At 44.4% G+C, this 17,896-nt stretch overlaps 1 protein-coding gene across 5 annotated transcripts in view; it reads right to left on the bottom strand.

The window, feature by feature from the left end:
- arb2a (ARB2 cotranscriptional regulator A) overlaps positions 1–17,896 on the bottom strand; it is a 503,242-nt gene that overhangs the window by 160,246 nt on the left and 325,100 nt on the right. For all 5 annotated transcript variants that reach the window (XM_061906255.1, XM_061906252.1, XM_061906253.1 and 2 more), the window contains one exon: positions 8,352–8,468. In XM_061906255.1, coding sequence (XP_061762239.1) covers positions 8,352–8,468 — 117 coding nt within the window. The remainder of the gene's footprint in view (positions 1–8,351; positions 8,469–17,896) is intronic.

Raw genomic sequence — 17,896 nt, 5'->3', positions numbered from 1 at the left:
CACACATAGTCTGCATTCACTCACTAGTGGTAGCATACACATCCCACACATTCATTAAAGGTTTAAATAAACCTTCAAAACGCAGTTCTGCCTTGCTGTCGCCTCCTTCCCTTTGCCTAGGGAATAACAGTACGTTCTGGCCAAAAACATGGCGGAACCAGGCGACACCCGAGAAGCCCTGTCTCGATCCCCCAGGACTTCTGGCTTGTCCATGCTTAGTGCCGTGGGTAACGAGCACCAAGAACTTTTTCCAGACTTCACTCTAGGCTGGACTGCCTTACGCCAAGAGTTACCTCCACTACAGTTACCCTGCACCTCACTTCCCCAGTCCAAAAACCGGAACGCTACGGTTTGGAACAAAAGCTCAAAATAGCTATTCCTAGACCGTTTGAGGGTGATTTTGAGCTGTGCAGGGGATTTCTTGTTCAGTGCGATCTTATTTTTCAACACCAGCCTTCACGCTATTCTTCTGGTGGGGCAAAGATCGCATTCATTTTTGCTCTACTTACGGGGACCTGCATTCAAGTGGGCTACGGCTGCCGTGGACAGGACCTTGGGGCTTAGCACAGACTATCCTGCCTTTCGGGCCGTATTTGACAACCCCAGGGATGGAGGGGACTCAGCGGGACACCTTCACTCCATCCAGCAGGGACTTCGCTCGGTGGCGGCCTACACCCTGGAATTCCGAACCCTGGCGGCTTAGGGCGGATAAGACGATCGGGCACTCCAGAGCGCGTTCCGTCGAGGACTTTCGGAGGAGATTAAGGACGGACTACTCAGGGACAGGCCCACATCCGATGAGGGTCTCCTGGACTACGAATTTGCCCAAAATTTCCCTGGTCACCCTTGGCAGGTCACTTCCTGCTCAAGCCCTGGACAGACGTCCTTTGGGACCCATCGGGTTTCGTACCGAACCCATTACCATGACCATTTCAGGAAACCATAGCGAGACCCTCAGTCTTTGGGTTCTGGAGACCCCCGTCGCCCAGCTAGTGCTGGGTAGATCTTGGCTCCATCAACATGACCCCCACATCTCTTGGTCTTCTGGCAGGATCTTGGCGTGGAGCACATCCTGCCACGCTAACTGTCTTAGGGCTGCCTCCCTTTCGGTCCACGTCCCCAGTATTGCTATCCCTCAGACGGATCTGTCCCGTGTACCTGCCTGCTACCATGACCTAGCGGAGGTTTTCAACAAGGAGCAAGCACAGGGTCTACCCCTGAATAGACCATACGGTTGTCCTATTGAGCTACTCCCGGAGGCTAAACTACCTGCAAGCCGGCTTTATAATCTGTCACTCCCCGAGAAAGAGGCCATGAAGACAAATCACGAAGGGTCCAGCTTTGGAAATCATCAATCCATCCAAGTCTCCACTGGCAGCTGGATTTTTCTTTGTATCCAAGAACGGTTCACTCAGGCCTTGCATCGACTACCGTCATCTTAACAACATTACTATTAAGAACATGTACCCCCTGCCTCTTCTCAACTCAACCTCCGAACCATTGGCACCAGCCACCGTGTTCTCTAAATTGGATCTCCAGAATGCCTATTATCTTGTGCGGATTAAGGAGGGGGACGAGTGAAAGACGGCGTTCAACACCCACCTGGGGCACTTTGAATACTGGGTCATGCTCTTTGGTCTCACGAACGCCCCGGCGGTTTTTCAGGCCCTTGTCAATGACATTCTGCATGACATGCTTGATAAATTTGTCGTTGTTTACCCTGATGACATTCAGATTTTTTCCGAGAGTTTTGCTGAACACCAAAGACCTGTTAGACTAGTACTCCAGAAACTTCTGGAGAACCGGCTATTTGTCATGGACGAGAAGTGCAACTTTCAAACCTCTTCTTCTGAATTCCTCAGTTTTGTAGTCAAGAAGGGACACATTAGAGCCGACCCCAAGAAAGTGGATGCTGTTGTGGATTGGCCTCAGCCATTTTCTAGGACAGAGTTGCGGAGATTTCTCGGCTTCGCTGGATTTTACCGACGCTTCATCCATGACTTCAGCCGGATTGCCACACTACTCCATGCCCTCACGTCTCCTAAAGCTAAATTTGACTGGTCTCATAATGCTAACAAGGCTTTCAAATAACTGAAGAGGAGATTCATCTCTGCCCCTGTCCTCGTCCACCCTGATTTGGACGTTGCCTTTCACGTGGAGGTGGACACTTCCGACTCCGGCATTGGTGCTGTACTTTCTCAATGCTCAAAGATTGACAATCTCATTCACCCAGTTGCATTTTTATCCAGACGCCTATCCCTGGCACAGCGAAACTTTGACGCTGGGAACAGAGAACTGTTGGCGGTCCACGAAGCTCTTGCCGAATGGAGACACTACTTGGAGGGGGCTCGTCACCAGTTCCAGATCCTGACTGACCACAGCAATCTCCTCCACATCCGCTCTGCCAGGAGGCTGACTAATCGACAGGCAAGATGGCAACAGTTCTTCTCCCGCTTCGACTGCTTGCTGTCTTTCAGACCCGGATCCAAGAGCGCTAAGGCGGACGCTCTCTCCAGAGTGTTTATGGAGGAACTTTCTGTGCACCCAGTGGATTTTCCCATTCTCCCTCCCTCTCGCATCATGAGGATGATTTCTTGGAAAGTGGAGGAACTTGTAAAAAGTGCACTGCGCTCCAATCCAGGTCCTGGGGGTGGCTCACCCAAAAAGCTCTTTGTCCATCAGGAACTGCGATCCAGAGTCCTGGATTGGGGCCACTCTAGCCTGTTTTTGTGCCATCTTGGATTCCAACGAACCCTTTCACTGCTTCGTAGACGCTTCTGGTGGCCTTCCATGGCCAGAGACACAAGTGAGTTTATCGCAGCATGTTCTTCTTGTGCCCGCAGCAATGCATCATACAGGCCCCTAGCTGGTCTCCTTCACCCGCTCCCCATCCCTGCCCGCCCGTGGTCACACATCGCCTTGGATTTCATCACAGGATTTCCAGCCTCCAGAGGTAACACTACCATACCAGACCGATTCTCCAAAGCAGCCCAATTCATTCCTCTTGGCAAACTACCTTATGCTTCAGAGACGGCTGACCTCCTCACCCTTCATTTCATCAAATTGCATGGTATCCCGGTGGACATTGTGTCTGAACAGGGCCCCCAGTTTTCTTCACAAGTCTGGATAGCCTTTTGTAAGGGGATTGGGGCCTCGGTCAGTCTCACCTCGGGATACCACCCCCAGAGCAACGGGCAGGCTGAGAGGGCAAACCAAAGCGTGGAGACCATGCTTCGCTGTGTCGCCAGCAAAATGTCCACTACCTGGAGCAAGTTCCTTCCTTGGGTAGAATACTCCTACAACTCCTTGAGGAGCTCCGCTACCGGTATGTCACCTTTTGAGTGCTCTTTGGGCTATCAACCCCCCTTGTTTCCCCACCAAGAATTGGAGATTGCTGTGCCCTTTACAAAGGCCCACATAAGGAAGTGTCAGAGGGTGTGGAGAGCCGCTCGAGCAGCCTTAGAGAAGGCTTCTGCTAAGATGTGCCGCAACGCCAACTGTCATAGCGTCCCAGCTCCATCCTATCGGCCGGGCCAACAAGTTTTGTTATTGGCCAAGGACCTTAATCTTCAGATTCCTTCTATGAAGTTAACTCCCCGTTACGTTGGTCCATTCCCCATCATCTCTATAATTAACCCCGTAGCCGTCAAGCTGTCTCTCCCACCCTCGGTTAAGAGACACCCGGTAGTACAAGTTTCACAGATAAAACCGGTAGCGGAGAGCGCTCTGTCTCCCCCTGTCCCTGCCTCCCTTCCCTCTAGGTTCCTGGAGAATGGAGATCAGGTTTGGACAGTTAAATAAATCCTCAGGGTCCGATTAATGCACAGGTCAGTACAAAATTAGTAAGACTACGACTAGTGTACGCACCTTAAAATTTTACTCCAAAATACAGCCCAAAAGAACTTTAGATAACACTGTTTCTAAATTGTCCGCACATAAATGACATGCACTCAAGTAAAAGGTTTAAAAACATTCCTGGATGACATTCTGTCAATAAAATGTTATTTGTGTACAAATATTGGGGTCTTTTCTAAGGCAAATCTTAGTTATGCAAGATAGTATTCACCTGTGATGAATCCAAATTCCAAAAATATGATTCATTTGAATTAAAAAAACAAAAATCATTTGACAGCCCTATGTAAAACAATATATATATTAGTATCTAAAGCCCAGTTCCTATTAAATAATGCAGTTCACTGCTCAGTGCACAATGTCAAACGTAGTGGTTACCAGATGAACATCTTCCAATTGTGTCCAGTAATGATTAGAAAAACCCAAACCCAAAACTCAAAAGCACCTATTCAAAAACAAGTTAAAGTTCTGTTATGATGTCACTTTAATTTTAATACATAGCTGGCAGAAGCAATTTGGAAATTACAGAATAAAAACTGATTCAAATTGGACCAACGCGAGTTGAGCTGAACTGTTTAGTCGAAATTTGGCCTGATGGTTTCGGAAAAGTGTCTGAAATTAATAATTGTGCACTTTTCTTCCAAATTTCCTATTGATTAAACAGTGACCACAGGACAGTGTATGGGCGCTTTTCAAAAATTCCTTGCAGTGAGCCATACTCTCTAAATTCAGCAATAAAAGGACGAGCTTAATGAGTACAAGAAAACTATTTTTCCCTTTCCCAATCCTGTGAGTGGACAGATAGGGTCATGTTGGTCCTATTGTTCTGGGTAATCATCACAAATAGAAAATTGTTTAACATTCCAATTATGTCCTGTCCCATGCATCCCTTGGATAGATCAAAAATAGGAAATGCCAAACAAGACGAGGGAGGGACAGTGCAACCTTGAATCCCCAATACTCAAACCAACACACTGCACACACCCATACAGCAAGGGGAATCTAAAAGTAGGTGTAATATAAATCAAGGTAGTCTGAGTGTGAGTATGTGTGCTCTGATCTAGACCGGACCTCATCTACACAGTGTGCGCATACTAAGGAAAGGCCTGGTGCTGCAAGTGGTGTGGAGGTCAAATCAGAGAAAGCAGGTTTTTATGAGCAGAGGAGCATGTTAGGCAGCGCACAATCACAAAAACTAACGATAAAGGTGAAGTTATAACACTGAAACACCATCGGGAAGAGGTACTTTAAGACATGGCTAGCTAGCAGCTAACATAGATCTGCGATCGGCGGTGTTTTAGATTCTTCTAAATCAATAATCCTTGCCTCCATGGTGACAAAGTATGTTTCTTACAAGTATTATTATCACTGCAGGATGAGAAATAGCTAAACATGCTTCACCACACACCATTGGAAGAATAGCTCACCGGCGTCACAATGTACACAAATGCCATGGGTGGATCTACACCTGACATCCACTGTAATGATACCAAGTACAAGAGTAGTCGATACTACTATGATTACATCAATATTTTTATCATCACAAAATCTCTCTTTTTAAAAAAAAATAATATTATGTTTATAAACTCAGTAAATGTGTCCCTGGACAAATGAGGACTTTGAATATTACCAATGTATGATTCTGTAACTACTTGGTATCTGATCGATACCTACATTTGTGGTATCATCCAAAACTAATATAAAGTATCAAACAACAGAAGAATAAGTGATTATAACATTTCAAAAGAAGTGAAACAGAAAATAACCAGATATTAACAGTAAATGAACAATTCGATTAATAATCAATTTTTACAGTTTGTCCCTCATAATATTGACAAAATAATACGATGATAAATGACACAATATGTTACTGCATACGCCAGCAGACTAATTAGGAGTCTTTGTTTGTTTACTTACTACTAAAAGACAAGTTGTCTAGTATGTTCACTATTTTATTTAAGGACTAAATTGTTCTTTATTTACGAAGGGAAACATATCTTTAATGTACCGTATGATTTTTTTGTTAAAATAATAATAATACAATAATATTAATCCATCCATCCATTTTCTACCATACAATAATGACATTTTTTTGTGGTCCCTTTTATTTAGAAAAGTATCGAAATAAATTTTGGTAGCAGAACCAAAATATTAGTATCGAGACAACCCTACTACATACATGCTTGTGCACACAAATGTGAGAGTCGACTGTCTCGGTTGTTCAGCCAGGAGGAAAACAAAGACACAGGGCGGATGGGTGCAGGTTAGGAAGGTGATGCAGAACATAAACAACATTTTTTTCAGCAATGTATTAAAGAACTGTCACTAAGCACTTCATTAGGTACACCCAAACTTTCTAATGATAGCAACATTGAAAGCTGTATCAAAAAAGTATGCATTTAGGTAATTTTATACAACTGGAAAATAACCCCGGATTTCCTCGGAATTCGTAACAGCTGCTGAACGACGATGCTACAGAACAACATATTTGCTGTGCAGCGAAGTTGCGCAGACTTTTAAAAAATATTTTCCAATCTGTGCATTATCATTAGTTGTAAGCAAATATTTGAGATACGTAACGGCTGCTGAACGGCAAAACCCCGGAATGTGTCGAGTTTTGCCGATCATCAATACCCACAGGTCTCACTGACTTGACACGACTCGTGCAAAAGACGGCAGTTATGCCTTGCAGAACGGTCACTTTATTGTTCCATTTGTAGTACACGACAACACAACAGTGACAACAATTCTGGCAAGCGTTGTACATAGACAAACACACATCTCATTAAAGGCCTACTGAAACCCACTACTACCCACCACGCAATCTGGTAGTTTTTAAATCAATGATGAAATATTAACATTGCAACACATGCCAATACGGCCTTTTTAGTTTACTAAATTGCAATTTTGAATTTCCCAGGAGTTTCATCTTGAAAACGTCGTGTAATGATGACGTGTACGCAAGACGTCACGGGTTTTTAGGAAGTATGAGCACTGCGCACACACACAGCTAAATTTTGTCTGCTTTAACGGCATAATTACACGGTATTTTGGAGAACTATGTTGCTGAATCTTTTGCAATTTGTTCAATTAATATTGGAGAAGTCAAAGTAGCAAGATAGAGTTGGGAAGCTTTAGCCTTTAGCCACACAAACACACGGGGATTCCTTGTTTAAAATTCCTGGAGGTGAAAATTTACTATGGATCAGAGCGTGGTCAAGCAAACATGAAAGTCGTTTCTTACCGGAGAAAAGCTGAACTTGCCCCGTCCATAGCTGCCGTCGACTCCCCTGAGACACTGGCGTCAAAACATTTGTGGACGTACACCTTCGACTATCAGGTACTATTCAACTCACTAAAACACTAGCAACACAATAGAAGGATAAGGGATTTCCCAGAATTATCCTAGTAAATGTGTCTAAAAACATCAGAATCCGTCCCAATGCAATTGCTTTTTTTTTTTTTAAACTTTTTTAAACTTTTTTTTCCTAGTCCGTCGCTATCAATATCCTCAAACACAAATCTTTCATCCTCGGTCAAAATAATAGGGAAATTGTCATTTTCTCGGTCTGAAAAGCACTTTTTGTTGGAGGCTCCCGTTAAAAACAATGTGAATATGTGAAAAGCCCCCACACTTGCGACGTCATCGTCTGCGACTTCCGGTAAGGCAGGCCTTTTGTCTTAGCACCGAAAGTTGTGAACTTTATCGTGGATGTTCTCTACTAAATCCTTTCAGCAAAAATATGGCAATATCGCGAAATGATCAAGTATGACACATAGAATGGACCTGCTATCACCGTTTAAATAAGAAAATCTAATTTCTTTAGGCCTTTAAACTCCTGCTACCCCCAGCATCTGTATCAGCTGGTATTTGACAGGTCCCTAAATAGCTGTCCAGGATATGCCTGTAACAGGACTATTTGGTTTTGGACCTCTTGAATCCGCACTTCCTCATCCATTTGTGTCAACAAGATGGACTTACATTTAAAAAAAAATGTTGACAAATTGACTTCACGTATTCCCCGCGCTTTAGGACGTTTCAAAGTGTAAAATACGATACGCCTTGAACACAGGGTGTATTATTTTGTTTTATTTTGAAAGTAAACCGGATAATTCATTTTGTGTTTGTGCATGTCTTCTGGTCCCACAAAAGCAGATTTGAGCTAGTTTAATCTGCTGTGTTGCGGTGGCCGGAAAAACATAGAAGCTTTGTGTATACTTAGCGCAGGGATAGGGTACGGCATCGGAACGGCGGCACCGTGCCGGACAGATTGACTCGAATGGAAACGAACATAGTCTGCTGTTACGCATCCAGAGGAAATCTGGGGTAAAATTACTGTACAACAAAAAAAATGCATGGTGTCATGCAAAGTACCCCACAGGGCCTGCTTCAATCGTTGGATACTAAAAACGTCAGAAATAAAACTATTTTTGGCTAATGGTTCGATTCTAAAGAACGGTTACAACCACAACATTTCAATTATGCATGAGTGTGTCACCTCCTGCATCCAGTCTTGTGTACTTTTACTTGTCTCCTGTAGCCAGAGGTTGTGAGCCGAGTCCGTCAGAGCCACCGCACACACTTTGTTCCTCACTTCATTTTCCCTGTGATTCATCTGCAGTCAGAATAAAAAAAACAACAACAAAAAACATGAGGATATATCACATGTGTACTCCATGGCAAATGACAAATCAACCTCTCAACCTTTGGTCTGTATGGTTATGTGAATTTGGATGGATGTTTTTTAAGCACAGGCTGCCAACCTACAAACCCCAAAACCAGTGAAGTTGGCACATTGTGTAAATAGAAAAATAAAAACAGAATACAATGATTTGCAAATCCTTTTCAACCTATGGTATATTCAATTGAATAGACTGCAAAGACAAGATACTAAACGTTGGAACTGGTAAACTTTTATTTTTTGCAACTATTAACTGGGGGATTTTAATGCTTTCAACATGTTTCAAGAAAGCTGGCACAAGTGGCAAAATGACTGAGAAAGTTGGGGAATGCTCATCAAAGACTTACTTGGAACATCCCACAGGTGAACAGGCTATTTGGTAACAGGTGGATGCCATTATTGGGTATAAAAGCAGCTTCCATCAAGTGCTCAGTCATTCACAAACAAGGATGGGGTGAGGGTCAGCACTTTCTGAACAAATGCTTCAGCAAATTGTCCAACAGTTTAAGAACAACATTTCTCAACCAGCTTTTGCAAGGAATTTATGGATTTTACCATCTACCGTCCGTAATATCATCAAGGTTCAGAGAATCTGGAGCACTTACGTGCAAATGCACCATCCCTCAAGCGGTACGGCATCCAAAAGCGACATCAGTGTGTAAAGGATATCACCACATGGGCTCAGGAACACTTTAGAAAACCACTGTCAGTATGTTAAATACATTTTCTCTGCAGTATATTCAATTGAATACAAGTTCAAAAGGATTTGCAAATTAATGTATACTGTTTTTACTTACCATTTACACAACGTGCCAACTTCACTGGTTTTGGGTTTGGTACACTTCAAATGATGCAAGTACTAGGCCGAGGGTCTGTTTTGAAACTGGCTGATACAAATTCAACAAGACATGTAGCATAATGTTGTACTGAAATATGAAAGAGCTGCTCCACTATAGTGTGCCCTTGTCAAGTACTGTGCAAATGTCCTTTCCTGTGCACGTTCAAATACATCGGCTCCCATCCTTAATACCCTTTCCCTTCACATGTCACAGAACGTGGCGTCTGCAGTACCATCTTCCTATTCCCCTCTGAATGTCAACGCCAAGGAAAATGTCACACAAAGGACTTGTTACTGCACTACAATAGACTTCCCACACCGCTGGACCCACCCCAAGGAGTACCGGAGACAGACCATAGGAGTGAGCCATTTCAATGTGCTTCACATTAAGATAAAATAGTGACAAAAAAGGAGCACAGGACTTACAACAATAGGTTAACAATCACTTACTTTATGCATTTAGTGGTGTTGTGCAACAGAGTAGTTTCCTGCTCGTAAATGTTCACATGCCACAATATAAAATACATTTTAATGGTAAGTGTCATCATTTTAGAGCATGTTTTTGCAAAATCCTGGAGGAAAACTGAGCTTGTGCTTGGCTTAGAATTGTCCTGCTGTAATAAATGTAATAAACAGCTTTCGGAACTCACATGTCTTTGCCAAGGCCAACAGCCCACTTTTTTTTTTCTTTTTTTCATCACATATCTAGATATACTACAGTATTTCGCCAAAACTATTACAACACAAATGCACTCCAAAAATCTGCAATAATAGTTAAAAAGACGGTAAACCCAGTTTCCTAAGATAAATAAATGGACAGATAACCTTATTGATGGTTATAATAAAAGACGACAAGACATAAATAAACCGGGCAATTCCGTATGTTTAAGCAAATGGATGTGTATGATAAAACATCTGTCATATTGTGCCTTTAAAAGTAACAAGGATTTAATGCTAGTACTTTAATTAGAACTCCATTAAGTCCAGATACTAAAAATCTAACCTTAACATCACATGAAGACAAATCCATGCATAATTTCCTTCCAATGCACAAAATAAAAAAAAAAATCAGTTATACATTCAAAATCTCATGGCTGCACAGCCTACTTCTCCATGCATGGTGGAAAAGCTTTCCACTGGCAGAACCGAGCCTGTGGGAGTTGTAAAGTCAACCCTTTAAAACTTGATGTGTCATGCAAGGTCCTGTTTCTGGCCTTAGCTAGACGGGCCGATCCTTGTGTAAAAGAGGCCGTGAGCCGAGGCCAGGAAACAGGAGACAGAAGACTGGTCCTGGAAAACTTTCATAACGTGGCTTATAGCCATCCAATTTTGTCCAAAGCCAAGAGACAACTTGTCTTTCCTGTTCAAGTGGATAGATATGTCTTTAGATGCAGTTATTCTGATTGGTGGGGGGGTCAAGGGTCATGGGTCAAGTTAATGTGGTTTATAAATTGTTGCAGGTACAAAAGGAATAGTATCTAATGGGTAATAAACTTATATTTGATTGGAAAGAAGGATGCCCCAAATTAACATTTTTGGCCTCCGAACCCAATCAGACTTTTTGGCTTCAGACCTGATCTACTTTCAAATCCTGATTTGATACTTTGAGAACAGATTATAAAACCAACAATATTTCATAGCAAGCAATCAAAGTAAACACAGTAACACATTTTTAGTTATCTGATACAATATAGAATTTGCCAGTATTTTTGGATGTCAGAGAATATATTAAACGTGGAATATTGAATGCTGAACACATTTTTCTAACCAAAATAAATGGCTAGTGCACAGTAGCTAAACAGAAGCGTCTACAATCAGCTCCTATTTTAATTCATTTGGGGTTTGCCTTCCAAGTGTTCTTGTGTCCAAAGACTTACTCCCTGATATTGTAAACAATAACAAAAAAATATTTTGTACTAATGAGAGAAAGGAAAAGATAAACATTAATATAATCACTTTCGTATCATTTATATATTGATACTATAATATGTATCGATAGTATACACATCTGGATTGACCAGTCCTACTTCTCATTGAAGGAATAATTGTTAGCTTCTTGCGTCGTCCTGCTGTGTGTGTGTGTGCGCATGCGTGCGTGTGTGTGTGTGTGTGTGTGTGTGTGTGTTGGTGTAGCATGCTTAAGCCATTCCTTTTTTATCCTCCAGTGATAATGCTACTTTAACGAAACTGTTTATTTTCTGCCAATATGATGAAGGTTACTATTTTAGAAGGGCTTCACACCACGGTGTTCGTTGGATGGACCTTGTGGTCAAATTTGATCCGGTGTTCTAGCAAGACATGCACCATCCTGGAATTCATGTAACACCTGCATGTGTGTGGCAAATCATCTGTACATGTAATTGCGTCTCCCTGATTGTGGATCCCTTCTGTAGGAATAGTTTGTGGTCAAATCTCATGATCGGAATAATCTCAGAGATTGGTTTCGATTTAGGTAAGAGTCAACTGATTCCTTATTTACTAAATTATGTTGGAACCTTACTCGGGAAATTCCAATAAAAACACAATCAGGACTAACTGGAGGGTTCTGTGACAGGTCTGAAAAGGGGGAACTAGAGTGGAACCTTCTGATTGGTGACGCCAACTAATTAAATTCAGTACAATAAAATACCAAGCATTCATAACACAACTTCTGATGTACCGTGGTTACACATAACTGTAAAGCACGGTTATGATAGTAAATTAACATATTGTTAAATGAATAGCTGTCGACCTATCTTCAATCAAAATGTAACCTTACTATCTTAAGGCAGACATTCAAAACATTGTCAGGAAAAGGATAACTCACTGAGAGTGAGACAGAAGAGCTGAAAGTCTAATGCCAGACTTATATGCTTGAAGAGTGAAGTGAACTAATAATGTAGTGTACAGAGTAGGGTTGTCCCGATACCAATAATTTAGTACTGGCACAAAAATGTATATTGATACTTTTTCGATACCTTTCCAATTAAAGTGAACTAAAAACAATGTCAATATTGGCTTTATTTTAACATAAAATCTTAAACTACATTTAACACTCACAGTCAAAGAACAATTTTACAAGGTTCAAATATAAATTAAAAGGCACTGAAATGGCATCGACCCTGAAGGGAACGTCTTCCCTGTGCTTCTCGACTACAGTCTGCACCGGACCGAACTGCAGGACATTATTACCTGTCACTGTTTGTAACTTCTTGTGCAGATCTGAATGCTTATTATATCAGGGATGGGAATTTTCCAGGGATCCGCGGAATTCTGCCGATTTTGGCGCCGCCGGTCATTTATATAATTTAATGTCAATGTCTGAAGGCACCAGATTGGCTAGCTCTACAATCAGCTGACGACAACCAATGACATTGCACGCGTCGTTTGCCGACAATATCTAGTCCCTGATCCTCAATTATTGTGAGCGTTTCTGAACTCGTACTTTTATAATATTATATATTATATAATTCGTTATAATAGAAGAGAACAAGATGGCGCCGGTGTGTCTGGTTCGCCGCTTGCCTCTGAGCACTACTGATTTTGTGGTTATTTTGACGTGTGTTTTGAGGACCATCGACTCACTTCTAGTGTATGAACGCCAGCCTTGAGTTGTTGAGGATAGGGGAGTCAGTACGGTGATGTGAACTTTACAATGCAAGAGACTCGGATTCATTTTTCCGTGCTGATGCTAACCTACCCTTAATTCACTTCCGTCGGGTGAACACGACGCTGCCCAGGAAGCGGAAACACCGAGGAGTGCGATCCGGCCGACTGGTAAAAGTGAAAGCTTGGTTGGCACATCCTGACGCGGTGAAGATCTCTGCACTTCCCCTGGAGTACAGCAACTGTTTTGGTTGCTATTTGTCGCGCCGGGCGCTTCGACTGGTCGGCGGGACAGCGGGAGTATCTCTGCGCGCTGCGCCCTCTTCGCTCATCTCATCGGGGCTCAGATGGCGTGTCCCAGGCTAATCTTCGGCCTCAGTGCTTATATTGCAAGGACATTGTGAACTATGGATCTTGGGGAAAGGTGGCAATCTTTGACCAGGTGAAATCGGCAAGGCATCTAAGTAAAGTGACTTTTTGGAGAAGTATTTTTTCACTGGGATCTGCCTTCAAGCTGAAGTCAAACATCATCACAAATGCAGCCTCAAATCAACTATCGAAGCCTCCCACCTCCGACTCGGCTCCACTCACACCAATCTACGACAGACGAGTCCATTCAGAGGTACAATACACGATCTTATGTATTTCAAAATTTTTATATTTTGAATTCTGGTTAATCCATTTGTAGGTGTATTTTTGTCTATAATCCAAAAGTGTACAATAATTTGATATATGTGTAAACTTGTATACATAAATTTCATCACATGATACATTTTTATGAAAATATTTGCTAATAAATGTGAAATTTTGGTCAGGAGAATATATTGTTAGATTTTGACTCAAAATAGCAGGAAATGCATCCTAAGCTAACATAGATTTAAAAAAAATTTCTGGGGGGGGCATGCCCCAAGTCCCCCCTAGCAGGCGAGTGCACCATGCGCACTCGGGTGCGGCCGCTGTGCGGCCTTCCGCAAAGCGGTGTTTTATGATCGAAAAATTTTCAGCTGTTTTTTTAAATCTTCATTTCCATCCATCCATCTTCTTCCGCTTATCCGAGGTCGGGTCGCGGGGGCAACAGCCTAAGCAGGGAAACGCACACTTCCCTCTCCCCAGCCACTCCATCTAGCTCTTCCCGGGGGATCCCAAGGCGTTCCCAGGCCAGCCGGGAGACAGAGTCTTCCCAACGTGTCCTGGGTCTTCCCCGTGGCCTCCCACCGGTCAGACGTGCCCTAAATACCTCCCTAGGGAGGCGTTCGGGTGGCATCCTAAGTATGGAGCATCGGTGTTAATACTAATCGCCACATTTGGCGAGACGTGTTTTGAAGCAGCTGTTGTGAGAGTAGCGTTTGTGTGTGCTCCTTTAAGAATGGCAGTATGTGGGGTGAGTGACGTGAATGAGTGAGTGAGCGGGCAAGTTAGGAGAGGTAGCGCTAGCATGTGCAAGAGTGTTATTAGCATGGTGGATATCCGGGTGTGCACTTTGGCAATTATAAATAAAGTGACTAATTTGTAACTTATCAACAGCCTCGTCATTTCGACCAAAGAGCGGAGCTTTACCTACCCATTGTGAAGTGAAAGCTCCCCCCTGCTCTCCTCGACCGCGGTCTGGGAGCTGACGAGCAGCAAAGGTGTAATACAGTACTTGCAAACTCCCTGTTTAAAGCGTCACCTTTATTGCTAGTTTTGAAGTCCAAATACCTCCATATTGTACTTCACCACCTTCTTCTATATTAACCAGTAAAATCTTAGTTTTTATCGTTAGTTTTGAAGTCCAAAAACCTCCATATTGTACTTCACCACACTCTTGATTAACCAGTAGAATTGTAGTTTTTTGACATTCTACCTGTCCAAAATGTTATTACGCAACATCTGTAGTCACCGCCACAAAGCGGCACTCAGATAAAAGAGCGGTACCGGTAATTTTCAAAGGTGGTATAGTACTGATTTCAATTGATTCATACTGCAATACTTTATTAGTACCGGTATTGCGTAGAACACAAGTACAAAGGCTGTCTCAGACGGAGTTAATTTCTTTAAATGAGGCCTTTTTGGCAACTCTGGTTAGAAAAAAAAAAAAATTCTTGCAAGATGTAATTGCTTTGAAATACAGCAATAGACCACAATGGGTTTTCTTTCTCTAACTAGATTGTTTCCTTATGATTCCCTACTCATAGTTCCATTTCCATTGAAAGTCCTCTGTTCGCTGAAATTAGGAGGTAGAATACACAAAGATCTCTTCCCCGAACAAGCCTCCTCTTCTGAAGAGGACTCAAATGAAGAATAATATATCCCAGCAAAGGCTATATCAATCAGCCCTTTCTGACAGCTTCCATTGCACACATATGGTCGGCTGTGGTTAACATTCAGGGTAATAGGTTGACAAATAGGCCCTCAAAGCAGCGTGGCTCTAAACCAGTGATTTTGACAACTCAGGGTTTGCAGAACAAGCCACACTGAAAACTGTGGTTAGCAAACACAAGTGGAAGAAAAACTAACCTTCTTTTGGTCATAATACTCCTAGAATGACTAAGAACAGGGGTGTCAAACTTGTTTTTATTGAGGGCCACACCACAGTCATGGCTGCCGTTACAGGGCTGCTTGTAACAGTAAAAAATGTATGCATTTGCCTATGAATTTAAATCCATCCATCCATCATCTTCCGCTTATCCGAGGTCGGGTCGCGGGGGCAGCAGCCTAAGCAGGGAAGCCCAGACTTCCCTCTCTCCAGCCACTTCGTCTAGCTCTTCCCGGGGGATCCCGAGGCGTTCCCAGGCCAGCCGGGAGACATAGTCTTCCCAACGTGTCCTGGGTCTTCCCCGTGGCCTCCTACCAGCTGGACGTGCCCTAAACACCTCCCTAGGGAGGCGTTCGGGTGGCATCCTGACCAGATGCCCGAACCACCTCATCTGGCTCCTCTCGATGTGAAGGAGCAGCGGCTTTACGTTGAGCTCCTCCCGGATGGCAGAGCTTCTCACCCTATCTCTAAGGGAGAGCCCCACCACACGCCGGAGGAAACTCATTTCGGCGGCTTGTACCCGTGATCTTATCCTTTCGGTCATGACCCAAAGCTCATGACCATAGGTGAGGATGGGAACGTAGATCGACCGGTAAATTGAGAGCTTTGCCTTCCGGCTCAACTCCTTGTTCACCACAACGGATCGATACAACGTCCGCATTACTGAAGACGCCGCACCGATCCGCCTGTCGATCTCACGATCCACTCTTCGCCCACTCGTGAACAAGACTCCTAGGTACTTGAACTCCTCCACTTGGGGCAGGGTCTCCTCCCCAACCCGGAGATGACACTCCACCCTTTTCCGGGTGAGAACCATGGACTCGGATTTGGAGGTGCTGATTCTCATTCCGGTCGCTTTACACTCGGCTGCGAACCGATCCAGTGAGAGCTGAAGATCCCGGCAAGATGAAGCCATCAGGACTACATCATCTGCAAAAAGCAGAGACCTAATCCCGTGGCCACCAAACCGGATCCCCTGAACGTCTTGGCTGCGCCTAGAAATTCTATCCATAAAAGTTATGAACAGAATCGGTGACAAAGGACAGCCTTGGCGGAGTCCAACCCTCACTGGGAACGTGTCCGACTTACTGCCAGCAATGCGGACCAAGCTCTGACACTGATCATACAGGGAGCGGACTGCCACAATAAGACAGTCCGGTACCCCATACTCTCTGAGCACTCCCCACAGGACTTCCCGAGGGACACGGTCGAATGCCTTCTCCAAGTCCACAAAGCACATGTAGACTGGTTGGGCAAACTCCCATGCACCCTCAAGAACCCTGCCGAGAGGATAGAGCTTGTCCACAGTTCCACGACCAGGACGAAAACCACACTGTTCCTCCTGAATCCGAGGTTCGACTATCCGGCGAAGCCTCCTCTCCAGTACACCTGAATAAACCTTACCGGGAAGGCTGAGGAGTGTGATCCCACGATAGTTGGAACACACCCTCCGGTCTCCCTTCTTAAAGAGAGGGACCACCACCCCGGTCTGCCAATCCAGAGGTACCGCCCCCGATGTCCACGCGATGCTGCAGAGTCTTGTCAACCAAGACAGCCCCACAGCATCCAGAGCCTTAAGGAACTCCGGGCGGATCTCATCCACCCCCGGGGCCTTGCCGCCGAGGAGCTTTTTAACTACCTCAGCGACCTCAGTGACCTCAGCCCCAGAAATAGGAGAGTCCACCACAGATTCCCCAAGCACCGCTTCCTCAAAGGAAGGCGTGTTGGTGGGATTGAGGAGGTCTTCGAAGTATTCCCTCCACCGATCTACAACATCCGCAGTCGAAGTCAGCAGAACACCATCCGCACCATACACGGTGTTGATAGTGCACTGCTTCCCCTTCCTGAGGCGACGTATGGTGGTCCAGAATCGCTTCGAAGCCGTCCGGAAGTCGTTTTCCATAGCTTCCCCGAACTCTTCCCATGTCCGAGTTTTTGCCTCCGCGACCGCTAAAGCTGCACACCGCTTGGCCCGTCGGTTCCCGTCCACTGCCTCCGGAGTCCTATGAGCCAAAAGAACCCGATAGGACTCCTTCTTCAGCTTGACGGCATCCCTCACTGCTGGTGTCCACCAACGGGTTCTGGGATTACCGCCACGACAGGCACCAACAACCTTGCGGCCACAGCTCCAATCAGCCGCCTCGACAATAGAGGTTCGGAACATGGTCCACTCGGACTCAATGTCCCGCACCTCCCTCGTGACATGTTCAAAGTTCTCCCGGAGGTGTGAATTGAAACTCTCTCTGACAGGAGAGTCTGCCAGACGTTCCCATCAGACCCTCACAATGCGTTTGGGCCTGCCAGGTCTGTCCGGCATCCTCCCCCACCATCGCAGCCAACTCACCACCAGGTGGTGATCGGTAGAAAGCTCCGCCCCTCTCTTCACCCGAGTGTCCAGAACATGAGGCCGCAAATCCGATGACA

This window comes from Nerophis ophidion, linkage group LG07, assembly GCF_033978795.1.
Source record: "Nerophis ophidion isolate RoL-2023_Sa linkage group LG07, RoL_Noph_v1.0, whole genome shotgun sequence".
Lineage (NCBI taxonomy): Eukaryota > Metazoa > Chordata > Actinopteri > Syngnathiformes > Syngnathidae > Nerophis > Nerophis ophidion.
Note: the sequence above shows the minus strand (reverse complement) of the source record. Positions and strands in the feature narration are given on the sequence as shown.